General features: G+C 39.3%; 1 protein-coding gene across 1 annotated transcript in view; it reads right to left on the reverse strand.

Moving 5' to 3' along the window:
• Window positions 1–239: 239 nt before the first annotated feature.
• LOC120436049 (adhesion G-protein coupled receptor G7-like) overlaps window positions 240–26,163 on the reverse strand; it is a 29,358-nt gene continuing 3,434 nt past the window's right edge. Inside the window, exons 3-17 of the mRNA XM_039606355.1 lie at window positions 25,298–25,984; window positions 24,511–24,615; window positions 24,315–24,424; window positions 24,010–24,150; window positions 23,795–23,883; window positions 22,597–22,745; window positions 11,449–11,562; window positions 11,035–11,219; window positions 9,156–9,308; window positions 8,918–9,030; window positions 7,878–8,236; window positions 2,910–2,991; window positions 2,467–2,625; window positions 1,905–2,061; window positions 240–1,209 (exon numbers count right to left, since the gene is read on the reverse strand). Coding sequence (XP_039462289.1) covers window positions 1,009–1,209; window positions 1,905–2,061; window positions 2,467–2,625; window positions 2,910–2,991; window positions 7,878–8,236; window positions 8,918–9,030; window positions 9,156–9,308; window positions 11,035–11,219; window positions 11,449–11,562; window positions 22,597–22,745; window positions 23,795–23,883; window positions 24,010–24,150; window positions 24,315–24,424; window positions 24,511–24,615; window positions 25,298–25,619 — 2,439 coding nt within the window. The 5' untranslated portion in view covers window positions 25,620–25,984 and the 3' untranslated portion in view covers window positions 240–1,008. The remainder of the gene's footprint in view (window positions 1,210–1,904; window positions 2,062–2,466; window positions 2,626–2,909; window positions 2,992–7,877; window positions 8,237–8,917; window positions 9,031–9,155; window positions 9,309–11,034; window positions 11,220–11,448; window positions 11,563–22,596; window positions 22,746–23,794; window positions 23,884–24,009; window positions 24,151–24,314; window positions 24,425–24,510; window positions 24,616–25,297; window positions 25,985–26,163) is intronic.

Raw genomic sequence — 26,163 nt, forward strand, 5'->3', positions numbered from 1 at the left:
TAAGGTTTGCATCAGGATTCAGCCTCCTGAACTCTCAGCACTGAGTTGCAGCTTTCCTCAGACTGAGGGTCCACACTGTAAGTGTAGGCAGGAGAACACTAATGACAGATAATAAAACGTGGACATGTGGTTGTTAAAGCCTTTAAAGACCCTCATCAGCCTTTTCTAACAGAAAGGCTCTTGTTTCAGAAACACAGACTGGACATGGACTCTGCATATATTTTTGTTCTTAATCTTCCGTTTTTATTTAGCTGAATAGAAATGTTTGAATTGCTGATGCTGATTTAGACATAAAACTTCACACAAATTAAAATAATGCAGAACACACTGAAACAAACAGTAAGAGATGACGCAACCAAAGCAAAGATCAGGCATATACAAAAAAAGGGGGGAAATTAAGAGTAATGAGGAATGTGAAATGGTTCCCTACTGCTGTCTGTTTGAGAGCAAACTGTGTGGAGGTTGGGTGCCCTCTAGTGGATCAGTGACGGCAGACACATACACAGGTTTAAATATCCACTGAATGTGTTACAGTATCAGCTACTGATAGCAAACATCAAGCTGTCAAACTGTTGCAGATGTACACAGATGAACAATGTTTAAAAAATAAAGCAAAAATAATGATTCAATTGCATTTACTGCTTTAAGCTTTGAAAATTGAAAAATTAGGTTAGTGGTTTCACTTTGTTGCCACAAGTGAAAGTAAAAGTCAGTAAAAGTTATTTTATTTTATTTGTTTTTGTTTTAAAAGACGAAAGATTATGGGAATCTTCCACGTCACTTTACAAATCATGAAATCATAAAACATTGATAATTGCAATAAAAAAACAAAATGAAATCACTATTTTTTAGTAACAACTGTCTATCCTTCACATCACCGTTGAGCAATTTTGGCCGACTTAAAGTCTGGACTTTGAACCATTGCAACATCTTGATTTACTGTTGTAGATTTTCTACTGGGCTTAGGATCTTTGTCCTGTTGCATGAAAAAAAATTCCTCCTCAGGTCCTACAGGGTTTTGCTGGTGGTCACTTCGATGTCACACAGATCCTTGTAGGTCTCTGATTGGTTCATATTGCAGTTCTTCCACTTTCTCTGCAGATTGTACTGTGTGCTGTTGAGCGGGATGTTGACTGAGGAAATGGACCGTGAAATTGTGGCTCTGAAAGCCCGTCTTCGGGCTGTGAAGAGAATGAAAATCTGTAAACCCTAAAAGACAGAATGGGAAGATGATGAGGATGATGAAATTCTTAAATTCTTTTAGCATTTTCATTTTTCACTTGATAAGAATAAATATAAAAATAAACAAAAGTTCCACACTTCTTGTAGAACTTGAACCACTTTGCTTCTGTCATAGTTTATTTTTGAAATATGTCTGTTTTATTTTTTGGAGTATTTTGACTTTTAAAAAATCACTACTGTTATTTTTTACAAAATACATTAAGATGTTTTCAGAAAATTACATTTAATAAAATCAGCTTTTTCTTATAATACATTTTATCAACTTCAGATTGCCTAATGTTACATAGCACTAAAGAAAACAGTTGGACACCCCAGTGCAACAAAAATGGTTGCCTCCATGTGCAGTAAATCCCTGTGCAGTTGCGTTGCCCTTGAAATTGCTGCTTTGAAGATGGGGACCAGATTTGCAGCCACTCAAAGTCAGTTGCTAACTTCAAAGAAACTCTGATGTGTCAGGACCGTTCATCAACCTATTGCTATTTAGGGGATCAAGTTGGCACTATATATAATATATTTTCCTGTGGAAGAAACAGGTTTAAAGAAACTTTCAACAATTACCTCTCGTTTGTTTTGTTTTTTTGTAATTTATGTGTTTATCTGAAGTCTGAGAAGCTCATGAAACCTTTAATCTCAGTTCTAAAATATGGTGGAAGGAGTCGTACCTGTGTGGTCGTACAGATGCAGAACAAAATGCTGAAGATCTGGTGTGTTTTTTCTGAACTGAGCAGCACGAAATATCCCAGAGTCCAGGACAGACCGAGTAACACCGCCAGAGACAAACTGATGAGGAACCTCCTCCTTAAAGACGACTTCTTGTTGCTGCAGTAAAAACAGAAAGAGTTAAAACCCAAACTGAAGCATGGCAGAAATGATTCACTTGTGGAATTTTTTACATCATGCCTATTAAGATGCAAAAATGGAGCATTATAGTGGCATTGTTTACAAACATTTAAAAACATTTATTTTACTTAAAATTGTGTATTCATGTATTTCTTCAATGTTACTATTTTGACAAAATATTGAAAATATCAACTTAATATGAAAGTAAAAAAACTTTCATGTTTTTTTTTTAACAATTTAAAAAACTAATTATTTACAAATTTTGTATTTCATGAGTTTATACTCAAAAGCCTAGTAATATTCTGACTTTTTCTTTCTTCATGGAATCATTTTTAATTAGCTGGAAGTCAGCAGTGAGAGGACGACAGCAGATTTAGATGTTACCTGGTCAGTCTGGTATCAACTTTGCATGTGGCCATGGAGGTGAGAACCAACAGGACAATGTTGTAAATCAGAATCAGGCCGATAGGAAGAAGGAAAGCCCAAAACATTGGCTTCCCAAAGTTGAACTGTTGCTTCTTATCCAACGCTGCCAGCCAACAACTGCAATGAGAGGATAAAAGAAGCATTAAGAAAAATACTTCTTGTCTATGTTGATCAAAACTTTATAAATACTTTATAACTGAAGATGTTGAATTTTGGTGCTCTGGTATGCTAATGCCACATCACACCTCAACAATAAACTGTTCTATAAATTAAACTGTGAGGTGGCAAATTTCATAGAAATGTCAGAAACATTTGGACAAGGCGATGACTGAAGTGGTAATCAAAGCAGATATTAAATAGATAAATAATAAATAGAAATGATCACAGAAATGATTACCCACAATTCCTCTTGTCTGTATCCCAGAGGATTGTGCATCCTGTAGCTCACCCCCAGTGTGATGACCATGAAACAGGCTGGCACTCCTAACAGGACACAATAAATCAAAACAGCAGTTGAAATAGATTTAAATTCAACATTTTAAGTGTGCCAGATATTAAAGTCAACATTGTTACTCATGTTTTTTTTTTTTTATAAATGTATTACTTTTTCTTTATTTTTTATGTAAATATTGAAAAAAGAACTTTAACTTTTATTTGGGGTGTTTTGATTTTATTTTATTTATTTATTTTATTTTATTTTATTTATTTTATTTTTTTGCATGTCTTGTTTGGTATTTTAGCAATCAGAATTATTGTCTAAAGGCTAAGAAAGATGCCCACGGATTTATTGTACAAAGTGGATCATTCTAGCTTTGCCGTATTGGTCCACTTGATTTACCTTTGTTATTGTTTTTTTTTTAATTATTATTTCATTTTACTTTAAGTTATTACAGATGGGACAGACATGACTGGGGGATAGGAAAGGGAGAAAGAAAGAAAGGGAGGGAAAGAAAAACAGAGGGGAAGAGGGACAGTGAGAGAAGACAACAAGCAAAAACAGAGCAACACAATAGGGAGACTACAGCAATAACCTAGATAAGTGTAACTAAAAGTAAATACTAAATATTGAATGTTATTGAGCAGCACCAAGTGCATGACAGCACACGCTGTGCTTTGAGGTAGCAGCCAAGGAAGAAATAGTTTGTGTCTGTGAGCACCCGTGTGCACACCTGTGTGCGTGAGCGCGCTTGTATTCAAAAGGTTTCTCCATGTAACAATCTGCCAGAGGGTGTAGGGAGCCATAGCCCCATTCCCCAGGGCATGAAGCAGGCATGGAGGAGATCCAGAGGCCCCCAGCGAGAGCCCAAGGAGGACCATCGCGGGGGCAGTCGCGCCACCTTCCTGGAAAGAGCTGAGGAGAACCCTGGACATGGGGTCACCCAGCAGACACTGTGCAGAAGCCACAGCAGTGATATGCCCACGAGCTCTGCCGGCAGCCAGCCATGCCTGAGCGGACCGAGCCCCAGGCCCAGAGGCCTGAGGGCCCCCAGGAAGGGGCCCGACTGAGCCACAGGCACCAGGTCCTGCCAAGCAGCCAATTCACTGATGCCTGAGGGCATCAACAACCGGTAGGGAGTGTGGTGGGGGGAGATAGGCCCCCACACCTGAGGGGGCCTGAGATGCTCCCAGAGAGGTGGAGTCTAGGACCCGACCTAACACATAGACATAGACAAACAGGCACACAGATACAAACATACATTCCCACCCTCATGCACACATATACAAATACTTGACATTTGCCCAACCTGGAGCCAAACAGAAATGGACACGGGTGCTCCACAGGGGTGCGTACTGAGCTCTCTCCTGTACTCACTCTACACCTATGACTGCACAGCCACTAGCAACTCTAAGATCATTGTGAAGTATGCGGACGACACTTCAGTGGTGGGTCTTATCACCACAGGTGATGAGACGGCTTACAGTGAGGAGGTCAGCGCCCTGACCCACTGGTGCCAAGACAACCATCTTACCCTCAACGTTGCAAAGATAAAGGAGTTGATCATGGACTTCTGGAGGTGCAGACAAGCACACACCCCCATCACCATCAACGGAGCTGCTGTGGAGAGAGTGAGCAGCTTCTGTTTCCTTGGTGTACATCTGGCTGAGGATCTTACGTGGTCAGTACACATAAACAAAACATTGAAGAAGGCGCAGCAGCGCCTCTTCTTTCTCAGGAGACTAAAAAGATTCGGCATGAGCCCCCGCATCCTCAGGACCTACTATCACTGTGCCATTGACAGCATCCTCACTGGATGCATCACCACCTGGTACGGCAACAGCACCACTTACAACCGCAAAGCTCTCCAGAGAGTGGTGCGGTGTGCAGAAAGGATAATTGGAGGTGAGCTTCCCTCCCTCCAGGACATCTACAGGAAGCGGTGCCTGAGGAAAGTGGGGAGGATCATCAAAGACTCCAGTCACCCCAGCCATAAGCTGCTCAAACTAGTTCCATCAGGCAGGAGGTTCTGCAGTATCTGGTCCTGAACCAGCAGACTGACAGACAGCTTTTTCCATCAGGCCATCAGACTGTTGAACACTTCATAGACACCTTACTGGAACTCCAACATTATGCACATTATACTGTACACAAATGCCACTTGTTTTGCACATTTCCAACAACTGACCTCTGTTTATGTTTATTTCTATTTAATTTTATATATCTATATCTATCTATATAGATATAGATAGATATAGATATAGATATTTAGCATACATATTCAGTAATGCGCATACACTCTTAAATTTGTACATATATTTATTGTTATAATCCTCAGATTACCCATTCTTATATTCTGCTCGTTCTGATGTTATTGTATGGCATTTTGCACACCTCTGTTGCTTGTGAAGCTTGCACACAAGAATTTCACTCGCATGTGTTGTACCAGTGATGTGACAATAAAAGTGATTTGATTTGATTTGATTTGTACACACACTCACACTCCCCAAACACACTCTATACCTCAGGTCCAGGTACCATTGCCATCAAAAGGGCAATCCACCCCTAGACCCATGAGATTTTACCCTTTTCCCTGGGGTGAAGACAGGCAGACCACCATCTGTCCTGCAGCAGAATGTTTGCTTTTAAAATCAGTTTTGTTTCGGTTAGCTTCAAGAGTAGGTTTACTATGTTTTGGTTTAGGATTTTTCACTGGAAAATGTTTCATCTCACTTCAGTTTTTATTTTGAATTATTAAACATAGATGTTATTTGTCAGTGCCAGATTTAAGACTCTTAGATAAGTCAAATAAGGATTCAGGTACAGGAAGATGGTGACAGATTGTCTGAAGCAGTTAGAACAAGACAATGCTATTGAACGAACCTCATAATACAGGCTATACCCAGGGGAATCTACACCAAGTCTGTATGGTTTACCGAAGATACATAAATAGGGTGCACCTTTAAGACCGATTGTATGATCAACCCGGTCACCTATAACATCTCTAAGTTTCTGGCTTCGATCCTCAACCCGCTGGTGGGCAGCTCTGAACACCACATCCAGAAAACCTTGGATTTTGTTGAGAAGGTGAGAGATGTCATTATGGAGACAGATGAAACCATGGTCTCGTACGATGTTAAATCTCTCTTCACTTGCATCCCAGTCACGGAAGCGTTGGAGGTAGTCCGTAAGAGACTACAGGATGACCCCAACCTCAGCAACAGGACCACTCTCAGCATCGACTAAGTGTGTTTGCTTTTGGAACTGTGTCTTCATTCCACCTATTTCACATACAACGGTCAGTTCTACAGGCAGAAACATGTGTGGGCCATGGGTTCCCCAGTTTCATCCGTCGTGGCAAATTTGTACATGAAAGAAGTGGAAAGGAGGGCTTTGTTATTCTACGCTGGAACACCACAAAGTCACTGGTTCAGGTAAGTGAATGACACCTGGGTCAAAAAAACAAATCTCAGGACGTACCACATTTCACAAATCACATTAACTTAGTGGACCGACACATCAAATTTACCAGGGAGGATATGAAAAGTGACAGGTTAGCCTTCTTAGACTGTGAGATTTCCATCAGTAATGGGGGACATTTAAAAGCTGACGTGTACCGTAAACCTACGTATGCGGATCAGTATCTAAGATTTGACTGTCATCATCCACTGGAGCATAAACTGGGCGTCATTAGGACGCTACAACACAGAGTGAGCACCATCCCCACTAACACAGCAGCCAGGGAAGCAGAAGAACACCACATCAAGAAGGCCCTGAGTAAATGTGGTTATCCCAGCTGGACATTTGTCAAAGCTGGAAAGGTGCCTAAAGAAAGCTCCAGCCGATCCAGGAGAGAAGAACAACCATTTCGTAAGCAAAAAAACCTGTAGTGATCCCATATGTGTCAGGAGTATTGGAGCAGTTGAGACGCATTTTTTCCAAACACCGCGTCTCTGTGGCTTTTAAACCCCAAAACACGCTGCGCCAAAAATTGGTCCACACCAAGAATCGGGTCCCCCCCCCAACACAAACATAGTAACATAGTGTACGCAGTTAAGTGCCAGGAGGATTGCCAGGATTTATACATCGGGGAAACCAAACAACCTCTGGTGAAGCGGATGGCACAACACAGAAGAGCTACCTCATCAGGTCTATTTACACCTACAGGGCACTGGACACTGTTTTTTCCTCAATAGTTTCATCACGTTTACTGTCCAAGGACAGCGCTAGCAAGCACTCTCTGCTTATGACCAAAAAAGAAAAAACTAAACAAAAAACACCCCTTTCGTGTTGGTGGCAAAATGTACCATGTCGACCAATCAAAAAATGATATGTCAACATGACATTTGGTTGTTTAGGAAGAGGGGGAAGTCATACACCTGCTGCAGTCAGACCTGCAGGTATCAGGCTGTGATGTTTTCCTTTATAGTGGACAGAAATTATTTTTTTGGAGTGGTACAAATAATTTGTGTGGCATCTTACTGAATGCAGAACACCTGATTGTTATGTAAATAGTTTGAAATTTTTTTTTAAAGGTAAATGGCTGCACATAGCTTTGCTTGCAAAACGTACTCATATGATTTTAAAATTAAAAATGTATATTTGCATTTAAAGTTATGTTTCAATAAATGTGTTTGTGGTTGTTACAGTAAAAAATATAACTTTTTCTTCTCGGATTTTATGTTTTTTGTCTGATTTTAGATCAATTCTGTTAATACAATATGTTAAAATGAAACATAACTGTAAATTCAGACACGTGAGGTTGTGCTGAAAAGAATGATACCAAACAAGGCAAAGTAAATCGTTTTTAAAGGTGAAATGTAGAGGGAAAATTTAAAGTAGTCAAAAACAGCCAATTATACCCTTGTTGTTTTAATGTATTTTTAAAAATATTTCAAATTTGGCATTTTTGTTTTCTTTCTGAATGTCCTACCCCATCCCAGAGTCACACTCAGTGGAGTCCAGTGTGTTGGCAGGCTGCGGCGCATTGACCGGACCAGCAGCACCAGTTGAGTGCTGTATACACTGTTCCACATGAAGGTGGCCATCAGGAGGAAGTGCAGCAGAGCTGCTACAGCCGTACACGAGACACGGTCCGGTTCTATGTGTTCATCAGATTTCGGGATTTTGTTGGTCCGATCATCACTTTGCACCTTAGTGTCATTCTGTCTGCTGGAGTTTTGGACTCCAGAGAGGAAGGTGATGATGAAGGCCAGCAGGCTGAGGTAGATGCACAGCAGAGCCAGCTTTGAATTCAGGTTACTTTGCTGCCCATGAGACTTCCTGAAGAAGCTACAGAGAGAAAAAACAACAAAGTTTTAATATTTTTAAACTTTTGTATTTCTAAAAGAAAAACACGAAAATCAAAAAGAAAAATGTAAGCCCATTTGTAAAGCCCGTACAATCAACGAAATCATATTTGGTTTTAAGCACATCTTTTTGCTTTAAATGTAATGAAAAATATTTGTTATTATAGATATTTTTCTCTATATATTTTGATTTTTTGGTCAGTATAATATATTTTCATATTTTGAATTGACATTGCAACTTCTTTCTTTGATATTAAGGCTTAAAATCACACAAACATTTTTTTCTTTTTAGCTGAAAATATAATCATTTTCTTACTTAAACAAACTAACCTTAAACAATAAAAATTTATTGGTTACTACTGGTTTTCAGGTCTTACAAGTGGGAAAACATACCCCAATTATCCCTCCTAAAATTCTCCTGAATTTAAAATACTGCTTTTACTACAGACTCTACAGACACCGGTTTTACCAGTTTAGGACTTTAGTTAGTCAGATAAAATAAGAAAATAATCGACCCTTATTGTTATTATAATTATACTGTTTGTTGGATCCAAGCAAGTTTCAGTTTGTGAAATAACAAGTGATGAGTGGTAAATGTGATTAGAGAATTTAAATGCAACATAATTAAACGTCATTTCTAATCTGTGAAGTAACCCAAACTTACTTTTCTTTAATGTGATAAATGATCGTCACAACCAGACCCAGAATAGAAAGAGAAAGTCCCACAATGGAGATCACATCCAGAGCTTTTGCATACTCGTAGTTCTCTCTGTATGACTGAAAAACAAACAGGATTTAATCATGCCATAAAATATAAATAGTTTACATTTGGAGCTAGTTCATGACAAGGTTAAGCAAGCTGTAGCCTTATAGCTGTGAACCTGTAAACTTGTGACACTCACCCAGAGAGCAGCAAAGTTGGTGGTGTGGTTACAGAAACATCTCATGAGTCCATCTGAAGTGTTTCCTTTAGAGCAGCCGCTGGTGCTCCAGTCCTTCTGACTGTAGTTCCAGAAAACACAGGAGAAGTCGTACAGAGACATCCCACTGATGTTCTGAAACAGAAGCACACAGGTTTAGAAATCCACAACTTTGAGTTACAAAGTGTCTATTCTGGGTTTGGTTGTAACAATCATCCATCATATTTTTCAAATTCAATTCAAAAGTGAGCTAAATCTGACTAACGCCAGGGGAAGCAAAGCTCAACCCAATGCACACTGGACAAGAGACTATGAAAATAAGACAGGAAACAGAGACCCAGACTCCAGACATACAGCTTGATGCAGGGAAGGATGCAAACGCATAAAGCGATGACACTGAGATGAGACTCACTTAACACTAGTGATGGCCAAAAATTCTCTTTGGTGACATCAGGTGGCCAAAAATATGAAGAGTAGATTAAATCTACAACTTATAATGAACTTCTTCATTATGATTTCCCACTCTACAGAACTGAGCCAACAGCTTCTGTTTAAAATCATGTGACAGTTCTGTCAGATATCAGGTTGATGTGGTGCTTTGAACGTATTTTTAGTAAAAAATAATGTTATGTCTGTGTTAATAATAAATCACTTTGATGAATGGTCCTAATGTTTTTTTAAACATGTGCCATGGTGTGTTCCTTTTTTCTTTTTAGATCTCTTGATGTTTTTTTTACTAATAATATCTATCTATCTATCTATCTATCTATCTATCTATCTATCTATCTATCAAGAGCGAGCGAGCGAGCGAGCGAGAGAGAGAGAGAGATAACAATGTACAACACAATCTTATAATGGATTGGGATTATGCTTGTGCTGTGCTGTGCCCCTGCCTCCACGTGATTATGTAATAAACCAGCGGACAGGCATGTTTATATATAATATACTATAACTTCTATAGTTCTAACTATATGTATAGTGTATTTCTTTTATACATTTTTGACCTGGGAGCAGAATTGCTGATGAACTACTTTTTGTTTAGGAATAAGCAGAGTGTCCTCTCTTCCCAGCTCCATGTCTCTAATTATATCACACACGTTTGCTCTCTCGCACAAATCACCAAAATACAGCACAAATCGCACCAATGATTCAGTTCCTTAAATTGAATCAGGTTGTCACGGTCCCTGTGTCTACCCAGCTGGTTGTGCCAATAAACTGATTGCTTGTATTTAAACTACTATAAATAAGTTGTTGGTCTATAATATCTGAAACATATGTCAAATCCATCCCTCATGAATTATATCAAGTATTATTGAGCCACCAACAACATTCCTGTCACAAGTCAGAAGCTGCAGTCAGTTTTGGCAGTGACTTTTTTATATCCTTTATTTATACAGTTAAAAAAATGTCTTCTTTAAGAGCAGAAAAAAATGCAACAAATAAAACAATAGTTTTGTAAACATATTTTAAGTGGCCAAAAAGGACCAGATTGGTTATAATGTAGGTAACACAGAGTTATAAAGATACTTGAAAAACAGGTAATTGTATATAAAACCCCTTTGTAAATCCTGAGTTAAGAACAAACTCAGACTACTGGATCAAAGACCAGTTGGTCCAAGGACCATGAAAAATGTTTTGTTTTTAATGTGAGACAATGACATTGCTTAAAGTGAAAAAAAAAAAAAAAAAAAACTTATTTCATGTATAAGGAAGTTATGTGGTTTAGAAACACACATTTGGATTTAAAGCAATCCTCCTGAGATACCCAGGAAATATCAAACTGATAGCCAGAGGAAAAAAAAAACAGTAGTCAATAAATGTTATCACACTTTAATTATCATAGAAATGCTGAATTTCTTACTATTTGCCTGAATAGCATCTCCACATGTTGTGGCACCAGCTTGGGCCCTCTGACTCTGGCTGACAGGACCCTGATGGTGGCCCGTCGCCTCGTGTAGAGTTTTGAATGGAAGAAACGATCGTTCTGATAGAGAACGAAACCCAGAGAGAGGTTTGAATCTGTCTGACGGCCTCTGACACCTTCGCCTAACATAAGAGAAAGAAATCCACTGTAGTTAGTAAAAACTAGTTGAAATTTGAAGCTTTTGTGTAGGTGTAAGAAGATCTAACAACGTCTGAAATACAGGTGATTCATTTTTACTAATAACAAACTAAAACAGCTCTCTTAAATACCCCTTACTAATACAATGAGCTTCTTCAAAAGTTCTGTTGTTCTCTCCCAGGAATGCAGTAGGTGGAAATGCAGAAAACTCACCTTTTGGGAATTGTATGTAAATAAGGGCATCAGCTTCGAAACCGTTTCCCACGACAACCTGTGTTGCATTTGTGTTCAGCTGAATTCTGTTGGCTGTAAAGCTGTCAGAGTCCCCTGTTGCAAAAAAACAAAAAAACAACAACAACAAAAAAAAACTGAGCTGTTAGTGATCACATAAAATCAGGCACAACCTTACCACTGGATCAATAATTTTAAAATTCCAAATGTAAGCTTTAAACCAACAAAATACTATTGTAGTAGTAGTAAAAGGCGTAGTGTAAGGTTTAGGTGTACTAGGAACTGGTATGTAATAGTATTCAGCCACAGCAAAGAATACCTAAATACTAACTAATAAATAATAAAACTAAAACATTCCAAACACAATGAGTTCACAAAAGGACTATAATTTCAAAATGCTGGGTCACAGACCCAGACCCCTGACACCGCCATGCACATAATTCCTCAAGGTGTCCCTTCATTTCTCATGTGCTTGTTGGAGGTACTGAACCACATCAGTTTCATATGCGCATTCACTGAACCCCTCTTTAGTGAAAAATAAAATGTGATTTTTTTCAAATTCAAGACATACATATGTTTTTTACCGGTGCATAAAATGAGCCATGCATGTCACCGCAGAGGCTCTGCCGAACCCCTGAGACCGACTCACCGAAGCCCTAGGGTTCGATTGAAACCACTGATCTAAACCCTCCCTCCTTGACACAGTTATGCAAGACAACTCTCAAAGGTGACTTGTGGTTCTGACAACACCAAAAATGGTAGTATCATCTTCTATGAGGTTCAGCCGCTTGGTGGAATTCTATGTCAGGGGCTGGGTCTGTGACCCAGCAGTTTTGAACTTGTTTTCTATTTCTATATCTTATGTTCTTGTGTTGCCACTATTAGTTAGGATTTAGTTGAGATTTTTTCTAGTTTTACTTCTTCTATAACTCCTGATTTATAAATCTTTTCTTGTCTTCAGTGTCAATATGTCGTGTGTTTCTTGTCTGCATACTTCATGTTGTCAAGTTTGTGTGCCATATCTAAGTCTCTCATCGTTTCTTGTTTTATTTTTATAAGGTCTCGTGTTCATTGCGTTTAGTTTCGCTTCCCCTGTGGAATCATTATGTTCACTCTAATCAGGTGTTTCCCCAGGTGTTTCCACTTCCCTCATTACCCTTCTGTGTATTTAGCCCTCTGTCCTCCTTTGTTCAGTGTCAGGTCATCTGTTGTGTTTTGCGCCATGTCTCCATGTGTTACGGCCCTAGCAGGGCCGCCTCCTGAAGTTGTCTGTGTGGGCGTGTCCGACCATCTCTCTTGCCTTAGCTGCCACCTTTTTTCTTTTGTGCAGCTAACTCTCGTCAGTAATTAAAACTATGTAAGCCCAGGGAAAGGTGAGCTCTGGGCCAGAGTGCCATTAGTGTGGTTACAGCTTGTGAGCTGAGTGTTTGTTGTGTTTGCAGCTAGTGAGCTGTGTTTTTGGTGGTTTCCAGCTAGTGAGCTGCATGTCCGTGTTTGCGGCTAGTGAGCTGCTCTTTCTTTTTGACTTACTTTTTACTGTATTGACCAACTCTTGAGTTTTGTTTGTTTTCTTTAAATGGTGATAGCGGCTTGTCCATCTCTTTTAGTTGAGCCACCTTGGCAGATGAGTTTAAGCTGACTCATAAAGCAAATCCTGCAGGACACGATATCCCTTTGCGCCATAGTACCTCTGGGAGAGGTAAGAGTGGGCCAGCTAACAAGGCTAATGCAGTTGTGGTTTCAAGATCCAAAGCAAAACTGTGTTTCTTCTGCCACAAGCCTGGCCATGTGGTTGCTAATTGTGTGAGACTGGCACTTAAACGCAAAGCACATCCGAAGGGAAGAAGACCTGATTTGAAAACAGTCAGTCGTGGTTCTCAAACTGACAAGGTTGTCAGGCCCAGCAAAGGACCACACTTGGGGCATAGTTGCTTAAGGGGCTCCTGTGGTTAGTGTAAGGGGTCAACTAGCTCTGAGCTGTTGCTGGTTGACAATTTCCCAGGCACGCCAAATGACCTGCAGTGGAACAGATCATGTATAAAACCACCACTCAGACCTGCACCCCTTGCTAACAAACATGTCTGTGCTTCAGTAAGGCCCCCTAGCTCCCTGCTGGGAAGCCCTGGCTATCACATGGAACACTGTTTCGAGGGTCTGGGGCCACTGTCTGGCAATGTTGTGAACCCACTGAGATGGGATTGGCAGCTTCCGCAGGCGATGCCTAACCGTTGCTATGGGGTTTGGTAGGTGGAAAGCCTGCAATTTGGTGATGCAACGGTTACGGACTTGATTAGTTGTTTTGGTTATCATAATCATGTGACAAACCACGGGTTTGTATTTAAGGGAGGGGGTGTTACAGCCCTAGCAGGGCCGCCTCCTGAAGTTGTCTGTGTGGGCGTGTCCGACCATCTCTCTTGCCTTAGCTGCCACCTTTTTTCTTTTGTGCAGCTGACTCTCGTCAGTAATTAAAAGTATGTATGCCCAGGGATAGGTGAGCTCTGGGCCAGAGTGCCATTAGTGTGTTTACAGCTAGTGAGCTGTGTTTTTGGTGGTTTCCAGCTAGTGAGCTGCATGTCCGTGTTTGCGGCTAGTGAGCTGCTCTTTCTTTTTGACTTACTTTTTACTGTATTGACCAACGCTTGAGTTTTGTTTTCCTTAAATGGTGATAGCGGCTTGTCCGTCTCTTTTAGTTGAGCTACTTTAATAAAACTCTTTAATTTAACCCTTTTGCCTCCTTGACTCCTTTTTCTGACCCGAACACTTTTTGTTACGTCCCCTCACCGCCTAGACCCCTCAGGGGAACGTAACACCATGTTACATATATCTTTGTATCCACATCAAGTTTCATGTTTAGGGTTTTATGTTTTTTAGTTTTCCCAGTTATTGTTTATTCTCGTCTTTGTTTGCCTTGTGCAATGCTTTGTATTTCTCCATCAGCCATATTAAGTGTCTCGCTTTTTGTTAATTCAAGTTTTGTTCCACGTTCCTTTGTTTCTGCATTTGGGTCCACTATTCACAATACATACAGCCTGCTTCTGCATACTGTGACATTATACTTGGCTCTCTGCCAGTTTTGTGGGTTATAATTATGGAAAGCGGTTCTCCTCTAATCAGTCTTTCAGTTTAACCAATGCTTCCAAAACTGCTTACCATCTCATCTGTTCGCTTCAGAAATCGGCACATTATGGCTACCGTACCCAAAGTTAATTAACCAGCTAGGCACCCCCTCTCCATCTTCTATTCAAACACAACTTCATGTAAGCATTTACGAGCTGTCAAGCCATTACCTCAAGTCTTAAAATCCCTGCATGCGTCACTGTCAGAGCTTCAGTTCAGAGTCAAGTCACGTGGCTACCTGATCGAGGCTTACCCTCGTTCATCTATCAAGGTCTTTTGTTGTCCGGAATATCCTTTGATCTCTTCTCTTGCCATTTATTTCTAATTTTCCAAGCTTATCTACTCTACTCCATGGAATTCTCAGTCACCTTATTGAGGCCATGGCTACTTATCTTCGCTAGCCTGCCTACCGGTTATATTACTGCAGAGGTCTTTGACCTACATAACACAGTTACTACTACTTCTAAGGCATGCCTTCTTTGGGGATCTGCCAGGCCAAAAGCTGGCACCAGTTCCCTTTGAGGCTTTCTCCAAGCTGCAGCTCATTCATGTTTAAGCTATTTGCCTTTATGTACTTAAAATATGCTTTCAACTCTAAAATGAAGACGTTGGCCCAGCTACACTGCAAAATCTCCAGTGTTAAATTGACACTAGAAAATGTCTGTATGTGTCCACTCTTTTGAGTGTGAAATTAACACTTTTGACAGTGTTATAAGCCCACACTACTGAAATGCACTCACGCACACTACTGAAATTTTATCTCTCACACACACTACTGAAATGCTCTCACACACACTACTGAAATGCACTCACGCACGGGAAAAGACCCAGGGAAACTTAGTTAACAATATAAACGATATAAAAATAACGATAAAAAAAATGATAAAAACCCTGAAAACCATAAATGTCAAACCGGAGCCTCAACTCTTGCGGCCCGGTACCAAGCGACTCACAGACCGGTACCAGTCCAGGGCCCGGGGATTGGGGACCGCTGTGCTAGTAGCCTAAGTGAAGAAGCCGCATTACTTAACAATATATTAGCTTCAAGGTGCAACGCGGAATTCGCAAGGATGTTGATCAAGAATTCTAATGACATACAAGGAATATCAATTTTTAATAAAGACTTCAAAATAAGTCAATTCGCAGATGATGCATCGATTTTTTTGAAAGATAAATCAGTGGTAGAGAAAACTCAATTTTCTCTAAAGCTTCTGGTTTATCTCTTAATATCAAAAAATGTGAACTACTCCCCGATTTATACAAGCTCTGACTCCTCAATAGCTTCGGTTAGAGTTGAATCTAAAGTTAAATATTTAGGGCTGATAATATCTAAAAACCTAATTAGAAGAGAAGACACCAATATTTCTAACCATATCATGCAGATGAAAAAATCACTTAGCCACTGGTTAACCAGAGACCTCACTATTTTTGGCAGAAACATCCTATCTAAAGCTAAAGGCATCTCCAAATTGATTTATCCTTGTCACTCTCTATATATCTCCTCTAAAAACATTAATAAGGCTAACACAATTATTTTCCAATTTTTGTGGAGGAATAAAACCCATTACATTGAAAGATCTCAGCTTGTGAAGGAATACAATAAAGGTGGTATCAAAGCTCCACAATTTGAATCTATGGTTGGCACTCTTAGAATTAAATGGGTAAAATCCTGTCTGTCACAGCCAGACTCTATGTGGTTCCACATCCCACGATCCCTGTTTAATAAACAGGAGGATTAGACTTTATTTTGAAATGTGATTTTGAGGTAAATAAAATCCTGATCAAGATATCGAACTTTCCCAAACAGCCTTTGCAATGATATTGCACAAGTAAAATGTTATTTACCCACAACTTCTCTCCTCATAATTCAACCTTATGGAATAATAGGGTAATAAAACTTAATCAAAAAAATCAATTTTCGAGAGCGACTGGTTTAACAAGAAGATTATATTTATAACAGATTTGTTGGATGATAACGGTGTCATTCTAAGTTACACTGACTTTTCAGAAAAATATTGTCTAAACTGTTCTCAAAGAGAATATAACAAATTTGTAAACTGATCCCACTGCCTCTGCTTCATTTGATTAAAAACTTTATGATATACAATAATTTCTCATCAGTGTTTTCTAATTTATTGCTAGGACAATGTCAGCCTTTTGATAAAAATGCAGTAATAAATTTATTAGTAGTCTCTTCAAAGACAAAATATGTCATAGTTATGACAGAATGGTTACATGGCATGGTTCTAATTTAGTTATTTCAGATACACTGGATAAATCATACTTGAAATTTATGAAATGGCCTATTCTACCTAAAGTTAAAGAAAAACACTTTAAAGTCATAAGCAAAATTAATTCTGTGGCAGAATTTCTAAAAAAGAGATTTGGCTTTGAGGTGGATCAGTGTTCTTTTTGTACTGATACAAAACTACTGATACTGATATTGCCCGTCTCCTGCTATTCTAAATTTTGACTTATGCTGAAGCTAATATATTGTTAAGTAATGCAGCTGTTTCACTTAGGCTACTAGCAGGTTGCTGAGTGGACATCTGTGTAGTGGTTTGTTTGAAATCTACCACTTTTTTCTTCAGTTTCCTTGTCAGGAAACAACTTCCTGTTCAACTGAAACACCTTCCTGTTCAGCTGAAACGCCTTGGTTTTCAGTGGAGTGTGTGAGTGCGTTTCAGTAGTGTATGCAGTGTTGGTCAAGTTACTTGAAAAAAGTAATCAGTAACTAATTACTGATTACTTCCCCCCAAAAGTAATCCCGTTACTTTACTGATTACTTATTTTCAAAAGTAATTTGTTACTTAGTTTTTAAAAACATGATTTACAAACTGAATAGGTGATAAAGCGATAGATCTTTCAGCCCAGTTCTACTTTCTGCCTAATCCATCATATAAAATGTAATCAAATAGAAAAGTCTCTTTTTAAAATTTGTTTTATTAGTTTTAATCTTTTAACTTTATGCATCAAGCAAAAACTAAATTATATGCAACATTCTCTGACTGGAAGAAATTTGTTTAACATTTAAACCTATTTTCTGCACATTCCTGCGCATAAAATAAAATAGGTTTTTGTGTTTACACTCAGTCTTTCAAATAGATGCAAGTAAAACACAGCAGAAAATAAATAAAATCAAAGACTAGCGGTCCTGTTGCTCTATTTTCACCTGTAAAGCAGAAGTGGGGCAGGCGGAGGTTTACCCTGGTGCAGGTGTGCCGCAGCGGTCAGTGGAAGAATCCGCGAGTTTGTCTGTGAATTTCCCATTCCGTGGCAGCGTACTCGGTGCTTGCTTGGAAGTTAAGGGGTTTTTTCACTGTAAAAAAAAGTTTTCTTCCCACACAGTGAACAGTGGACACTAATGTTTTTGTCTCTTTTTATGGAATCAAACTCAAAGTAAGGTCAGTACTTCCACGCTTTAAACGCTTCACGCTCATACTCTCTCCGCACTCGATATATTATCCATTGTTGATCTGCACACAGCTGTTGCCACGAACGTCGCACTCGCTTACGTCATTGTCATGAGACACTCTCGCAAAAAAATCACGGTTTTAGTAACGCAGTAACGCAGCGTTCCTACGTGAAAGTAATGGTAATCTAATTACCTTTTTTGCAATAGTAATCCCTTACTTACGGTATTGTTTACCTGCTACTGTAAGGTGACCTTGAGGGTCTGAAAGGCGCCTATAAATAAAATGTATTATTATTATTATTATTATTATTATTATTATTATTATTATTACTTTACTCGTTACTTGAAAAAAGGATTACAGTAACGCGTTATTTGTTACTTGTAACGTGTTACTGCCCATCTCTGAGTGTATGTGAGAGATAAAATTACAGTAGTGTGTGTGAGATCGTTTCAGTAATAATGTCCCTTACGGCACCTCATAACCTGCAGTCAGCTGAGACTGAAGAAGTCACATGGATGAGTGATGAAACATTTATCCCACTGAAAACGCTACGTCCACATGAAGAGAATCAATCTTTTGGGATTGACTTACGTGGATGATTGAGCATGCATCAAGACATATACGTCCTTATATAGGAATTCAGAACAATTCTTACGTAATCATTCATGTCAATAAAATATTCTCAAATCATTATTGCTGTAAAAAAAAAGTCCCATAAAATCTTAAAAAATCACTGGAGGACACTCCAGGATCTGGTTATGAAGGTCACGCTTTAATGTTTTGTCTGTTTCTCACATAAAAGTCAACACTATGCTTTTGCTTTCACAGTCATCTCGTTAGAATTGAACATTTTACTAACTGCTATCATACATGCAAGTCTATGAGCTTCTCCATTTATCACGTTGCTGCTAGTGTCTTCTTGTTTGTAGAAGCCATTACTGTGTTAATCGTTTAACTGTATAACACCCAACAGGTACAGAAAGGACAGATAATACTGACATCTGACGATATCCAGTGACTGGTTGTGAGCACGACTGCAGTTACTGTTGATATTTGGTCATTGCATAGATTACTCTGGTGTGGTTCGGACTGTGCAGCTGTGCTTATTTCCAGCTGTAGAAGAGCCTGCTGTTTTAATCTGTGTTTCTTATCAGATACCACAACAGAAGCTTGAATAGAACCTTCAGCTAGAACAACTATGTGCATTCAGTCAGAGTCACACCTCTTAATCAAATACAGCCTGTCTCAGAAGAAGTCAGTGAGAAAACTTTGGCCGTTTCTCAATTCTCAAGTACGCGAGTACGTACTTGCGTTCTCGGTGAGTACGTACCCGCCGAGAACGCGAGCACGGACTCGCGATATGTACAATTGGAACACCTGCGTACGTGATGATGTCACAGGTCCGAAGTTTTTACTGCCGTCCCCTCTTAATTTAACTGTGAGTAACATGTTATGAAGCTTAACTTTAATCACAGCCAAACCGGTTTACTCAGGAACAAATAAAACACTGAAATAAACCAAACATTAACATTTAGAAGTGATCTAAGTGACTTATATATCATTTTTAACCTCAGTAGTGAAACCTCTATTAATAAAAATAGTGTACATGTACATACGTGTACATACCTTAATAAAAACAAGCAGGTGAGATGTTAGAACGCTTTTATTTCTATTTTAGTGGACACTCAATACTATAGACAGCTGCTGGGGTTTCTTTAACCTGAGTAGTGAGAAGACCGCGAGCGGGGGTTGGGGGGGGTTGAAAACGATGTGCCGGGAGTCCACTGTTGAGTTTTGGACGAAATGCATTCTGGGATATTTAGCTGTACCAAGTCTACACCGATGCATGCTCGATAAAACGGGCGGAGCGAGAACACATCCGGGACTTTTTCGCGTTCTCGGCTTGATGCGTACTTCGAATTGGAACAGTACTTGGTCTCCGACTGATGACGTATCACGAGTACACGAGAACGCAAGTACGCACAAGTACGCATATTGAGAAACGCCCTTTATTGAGGCTGCAAGGGAGGAAACTTGTGCCTAACCCCTTCCCGTAGTCATAATAACTAAGAGTGCAATCCAATAAAACATAAAAGTTTATCATAATACAGCTCAGACTTTCTCCGTGGGTCAGGCCTAGGCATCATTGTTAAGTTAAATATTTTTAGTTGGTTGCAACACTACATAGTAGACCTCAGAATCATTGGTCTTGTTCTCCACAACTTACCGAAAAAACTTAGTGTTACTCAAAAAATCTCTTGGTGTGACATTTCATCAGCTCCACACAAATACATTTCAGTATTGGGTACATTTTAGTCATTTTATGCAGAGCTTTGTTTCAGACTGAAAAACGTTGACCGTTACTGGTGAAATGAACTGTAATGACTTGAGTGGTTCTGATTTCACCTGTACTGTCACCATCAGATCATCATTATAATATACAGTTACTGCAAAAATCTCTGAATCAGCCTCAGCTAGTGGCTATGTTTAATACTACCAATGAAGTATCTCCACTAGCTTGGCCAACATCCTCATTTTAGGGTTGACAGCATTTTCAATGGATGAAGGCAGATGGCTTGAACATGAATTAAGGCTGCAGTTTAGGGAAGGCTTAAGAGGGGACTGGCAGCAGCTCCCAGGCTGGGCACATCTCCAAATAAGACATCCCCTAGAATTACTAAGGTCAAAGATGGTTGCAAAAATATAACTGGTAGGCAGGCTTGCAATGATAAGTGACCCATGCCTAAATAGGGTGGACAAGGATTCCACTAAGTGGACCAGATGAGCTGGGAAAATTAGGAATGAATGGTGTGAGAAGAGATCAAAGGAAATTCCAGATGATGAGAGACCTTGACAAAGGAGTGAGAGAACCCTAATCACATAGCGACATGGCTTGACTCTGAACTGAAGCTTTGGAGGAATGAAGACCATATGGTTGTAAAGAAGGATCGTGAGCTGTAAAACTTAGCCATGTGTTACTGGAAGTTGCCCTGGTACCCCGGTCCCAAGAGGTCTGCTGCTGCATTTTCAAAGGAGGGAATGATGGAAGAGAAACTGGCAACCCAGTGACAAGAAACATTTGCTGCTGTTTATTGGAAAGAAGGGCTAGTGGAGCGATTAACTGGCAGCCCAGTGGCAGTAATGTTCATAGTTGCTCCATTTTGTAAATGATAGACAAATGGCAGATAAACCAGAAAGCCAGTGCAAGAAAGGTTTGCTGCTGCACTCTGCAAAGAAGGAAACAATATCGTAGAAAGTGGCATCCCAGTGTAAGGAATGCTTGCTGTTGTGTTTGCAAATGAATGGCACAGGGGAAGAAAAAAAGAAAGTTTGATGCAGAGATGGAGAGAAAATTAACATCCCAGTGATCGAAAAACATGCTTTTGCATTTTGCGAATGAGGGAAAGAGAAAGAGAACCTGGCATCCATTTGTTGCTGCGTATTGCAAATGAGAGATAGTAGAGCAGTTTTTTTGGCAAATGATAGATGGCAGACAACCTGGCATTCAGGGGACAGAAAAGCATGCTGCTGCATTTAGGTAAGGAGGGATACACCAACTGGCAACCTACTGTCCATAATTTTTTTTGTTTTTGCAAACAATAGATAGATGGGACTGACATCCTGGAGGCAGAGGGGTTCACTGCTGCTTTTACAAAAATAGATCCAGAGAAACTGGAAACTCAGTTGTAGAAAAGCTTGCTGCTGGTCATACAAGGTCAACTAGCACCTCCATATCCACAAAATCAAACAAAATTGGTGTCAGTCAACTGTGCTATGTTTGTGCTGGTTTGTGCTGCTAAAATTTTTGTTTGTGCTGCCATCATTTTAAAGACATTAATTAAAGTTTATACAGGTCATCCAACATCAACCATCCCCTTTCTTTACTGTTGTGAGAAATAAACCAGCATTGGATATTTTTTTTTATCATGATCATACTCTTAAAACTAAAAAAACTAACATATAATAGTTGAAATAAACTGCATTCTGTTGGAGAGAAAAACTTCGATTTGACCTCAAAATGATTTATTAGTTGCGAACCGTGTTTCCCAGGTGTTTCCTCTTGCCCTGTTTCCTTCTTGTATTTAGTGTCTGTATTTCCCTCTGTTCGGTATCACATTCTCCCTCATCTCTGGCTGTCTGTTCTATTTGTCAGTGAAATTCTTAGGTTTTCCCACTTTAGTTTCTATTATTTATTCTGTCCACCAATAAAGGTGTGGTTTTGAGTAAAGTTCTGCCTGTTGAGTCTGATTTATATCCTGCCTGGCGGTCACAGTGACACTTGACAAAATCAAGGTCCCCATTTGTAACTCTGTCACCACTGTCCCATAAAAAAATACACACAGACACGGCATTCAAAGTTTTACAGTTTCAAGACTCCCTAAAACCACAATTGTTCCTTAATTTGACACACACCTGTGGATCTTTAATCTATCTGAACAGATATGCCCTCAATGTTAAATTTATTAAAGTATTCTTACTGCTGTCAGAATGTGTCAAATTTGACTGAAACTGTATGTTAGGGTTACCTAGTGGAATATGCTGTGATAAAAAAGCAGCACACTTTGCTGGGTTTTTTGACACACAGTTTCTCACTGACCTTTAAGAGAAGTGAACTGGACTCCCTGAGTGCCTGCAGCAGAAATCTGTGCTGACTGGACCACCAGGTTTGGCTGAACTATCTGAGATTGAGATGCATTGAGATTGAGGCTGAGGTTCACAGAGAGCTGGTCCAGAGTCACCGTCAGCCTGGAGATAACATACAAAAAGCATTGTCATTTCTAATGTTCAGCTGCCAGTCCCTCTGAAATGTAATACCTAATCATTTTAAAGTACCAGGTTTATTTTTAGCTATTCAAAAAAAACAAAAAACAAAACAACAAATACACAAACAAAAAAACCAAAACAAACAAAAAGAACAGTTGTTTACAATTAGATATCTATACACTTTGAATCCTATCAGCAAATTACGATACAAAAAAATCACTTCTTTTAAAACGGATCGCCCCCAAAATTGTGTAACTTTGTTTTCGGTTGATATATTATGGGTTTTGTTGATTGGAAGTCAAATAACCAGTCATTACAACCAGGGTATGCAGAAGAACACGTTGGATGCCACTCCAATCAGCTAAGAACAGGAAACTGAGGCTACAATTCAAAAACTCACCAAAATTGGACGACAGAATGCTGGAAAGATCTCATTTGTTTTGATCAGTCTTGATGACATTTAGATGGCAGGGTCAGAGTTTGGTATTGCTACTAGTCATGACCATCCCTTTATGACCATAATATGCATATTTACCCTAAGTACATAGTTTCCTCTGGGTCTAATAAAGTGTTGTGATTCTGATGTACCCGTCTTCTGATTGCTGCCTATAGTAAGATAATGTGCAAAGCTCAATTCATTCAGTTCTCTGTACTCAAATGGCCTCCACAGTCACCATACATCAAACCAATATTGCACCTTTGGAATTTGCATTAAAGGTGTGAAACCAAAAACTCTTCACCAACTTTGTGATCCTGTCATGACATCATGGGCCAAAATCTCCCGCACCTTGTTGAATCTATGAAGTTCTTAAGACCGTCCAACCTGGTACACTCAAGCTGTACTCAATGAAATGTCCAGTGACTGTAGTTGTTTAAACAATTGTTCCACAAAAAGAGAAAAGGGTCTAATTTAAACCAAACACAATAGGAAGCTTCATATAAGTAAGATAAGATGACACAGATACGATGAGACATGAGAACTTAGGAACCTTGTACCCATCGATATAGATTTTATTATTTGTTTGGTTTACCCCAGAGTTGCGTTTTTTGCCTTGGTATCATCTGGCACAGTGGCGTTCAGCAGCTGACTTACTGTTGCTACTGCTGCCACCCTGACGTTCTGCACAAACACAAATATGAACTAAGATTAACATATTACATGATTATAAAGCATGACCAAACCCTTGTTAACACTGATTTAAATCTTCATTTCTTTTTTTTATTAAGATTTGTTGAATGTTTGTACCTCTGTGGCGTTTGCAGACAGCAGCAGTGTGTTGGCGATCTCAGCTGCTGCTGTAACATTTTCAGCCGTCAACTCTTCTGGGCTGGATGTCAGAATCTGAGTGCTGGTTGCCAGCATCTCTAAATCAGCTGGACTTGTGAGCTGAAAGAAGAAAGACATGATTTTATTCTTGTTGTTCTGAATCTGGATTCCTCTGCATGGGATCTCAAAGCTGCATTTCCACAGGATTGCCTCAAAGCAATATTCTTAAACCTCAGTTAAGACTTTCAATCTACCTTCACATGAAAAAAAGCTGCACTTCTTACATTTTGTTGTATGTCACTGAGTGTCAGGTTACACTGGAAGATCTGTGGATGGCTGAAATTTGCTGATCCATTCATGAACAGGCATCTGGTTAAAGCCTGAGGTTTACCAGCTGAGTGGGAATAGTAACAGAAAGAGAAGCATCACTACACCGTGCTGTACCTGATAGAGTGATGTTGGACTGAAGGCATGACTTACCGCCACTTGTTCCTACGTCACACTTTTCATTAGAATATGCGAACCGGCCACTGAGTGTAGAGTCGAACGTGAATTGTCCTAACATCTGTTTTTTGCAGGAATTGTCTAATACAAATCAATAAAAATACAAACTGTGTTTTAGAGAATTATGTCTGATTCTGAAAAGAAAACAATACGTAGTGATTTATAAAAAAAAAAAAAATCACAACAAATGGATGATGCATGCTCAAGAGCAAAAGAATATTGGCATTCAGATAACCATCTGTCATTGTTTGTTTACAACTGAGATGGGTCTGTGCTAGTTTAAAAGCTGTGTCTCACAATAAAGTCAAGACAGTGCAGTTGACAAGCTGATGGTGGTTTCCTGCATCCTCACATCACTGAAATAAATAATTCATGTAAAGTTTAAGGAAACAACATATTAAAACTGCTTCATTGGTACTGTTCTCTCAAATATCAGATCTGTTATAAAACCATGTATTGGTCAACAGAAAAACCTTTCAATAAATTTGGCTGCAGATTAATCCAAGATGACAGTAATGTAATCAGACTGAAGGGATTTTGAGTCATTTTTGTAGCATACGCTTTGGATAAATGAGATTGAAATACAAACACAATATAATTTGTTACACTACACGGACTTTTAATTTACAAATCACAACACCTTGCAATAAAAGACGTAATTTAGTGCCAACAACCAGTTTCCAAATATTTTTAATAATGACACCAAAGTTATTGTCTATTGTCACCTTGTAACAAAATTCATTCTTTGTTATTTTGTTCTTACTTTTTGAGCATGTCTCTCCAGTCCATTCATCAGGACAGATGCAGACACCATCCAGGTTTTTCCCATTAGAACAATTCAGGAAAGTGGTGCTAAGAGGGGTAACCGTAGTTGGAGATGTAGTAGTAGTAGAAGGTATAGTGTGAGGTTTAGCTGCACTAGTGAGAATTGTTGGGGAAGCAGTATCAGGAGAGGTGTATGTAGTAGTATTTTCATGAGTTACAGTAGTATTAGCTGTAGGAGTTAAAGTCGTGTTAGTGTATGGACCTGTGCTAGAAGTAGTATTAGTGGGAGCATAGTAAGTAGTAGGCATTTGCTCAGTCATGGGGTTAGAGGTAGTATCAGGGCTGGTAAAATCTGTGGTTGTAAGAGCAGGACTGGTAATGGTAGCAGGAGTAGTTTGTGGATGTTCTGATGTGACAAATTCTGTTATTAAAGTATGCTCTGAGTCAGCTGTTGGATCAGTGCCTGGTGGACTGGTACATACATTAAAAGTATTACATAAGGTGGTATTGTTAGGAACTGTTATAGTTGTACCCTCTGTTCTAACCGTTTGTACTGTGGTAATATTTTGTGTAGTAGTAGAATGATCAGAAACATCAGTAGGAAGGATTGCAGTAGGCGCAGTATCAGGGATGGCTGCTGTTGCAGTGAACTCTTCTCCTGCTGTGAAGGAGGCTAAAGGAACAGCTGTGGGAAAAATATCAGAATTACAATGATCAGTTTGAACCTAACAATATTAACATGCTTTGGTTTAGCATGTAGAATATTTACTGTACTTGGCATGAACTTATACTATCTCATCTGTAGTATTAAACACAATACCCAGCTGAGGCTGATTCAGATAGTTTACAGGTACTGGACATTAA

The sequence above is a fragment of the Oreochromis aureus genome, linkage group 23 (assembly GCF_013358895.1).
Source record: "Oreochromis aureus strain Israel breed Guangdong linkage group 23, ZZ_aureus, whole genome shotgun sequence".
NCBI classification, from domain to species: Eukaryota; Metazoa; Chordata; class Actinopteri; order Cichliformes; family Cichlidae; genus Oreochromis; species Oreochromis aureus.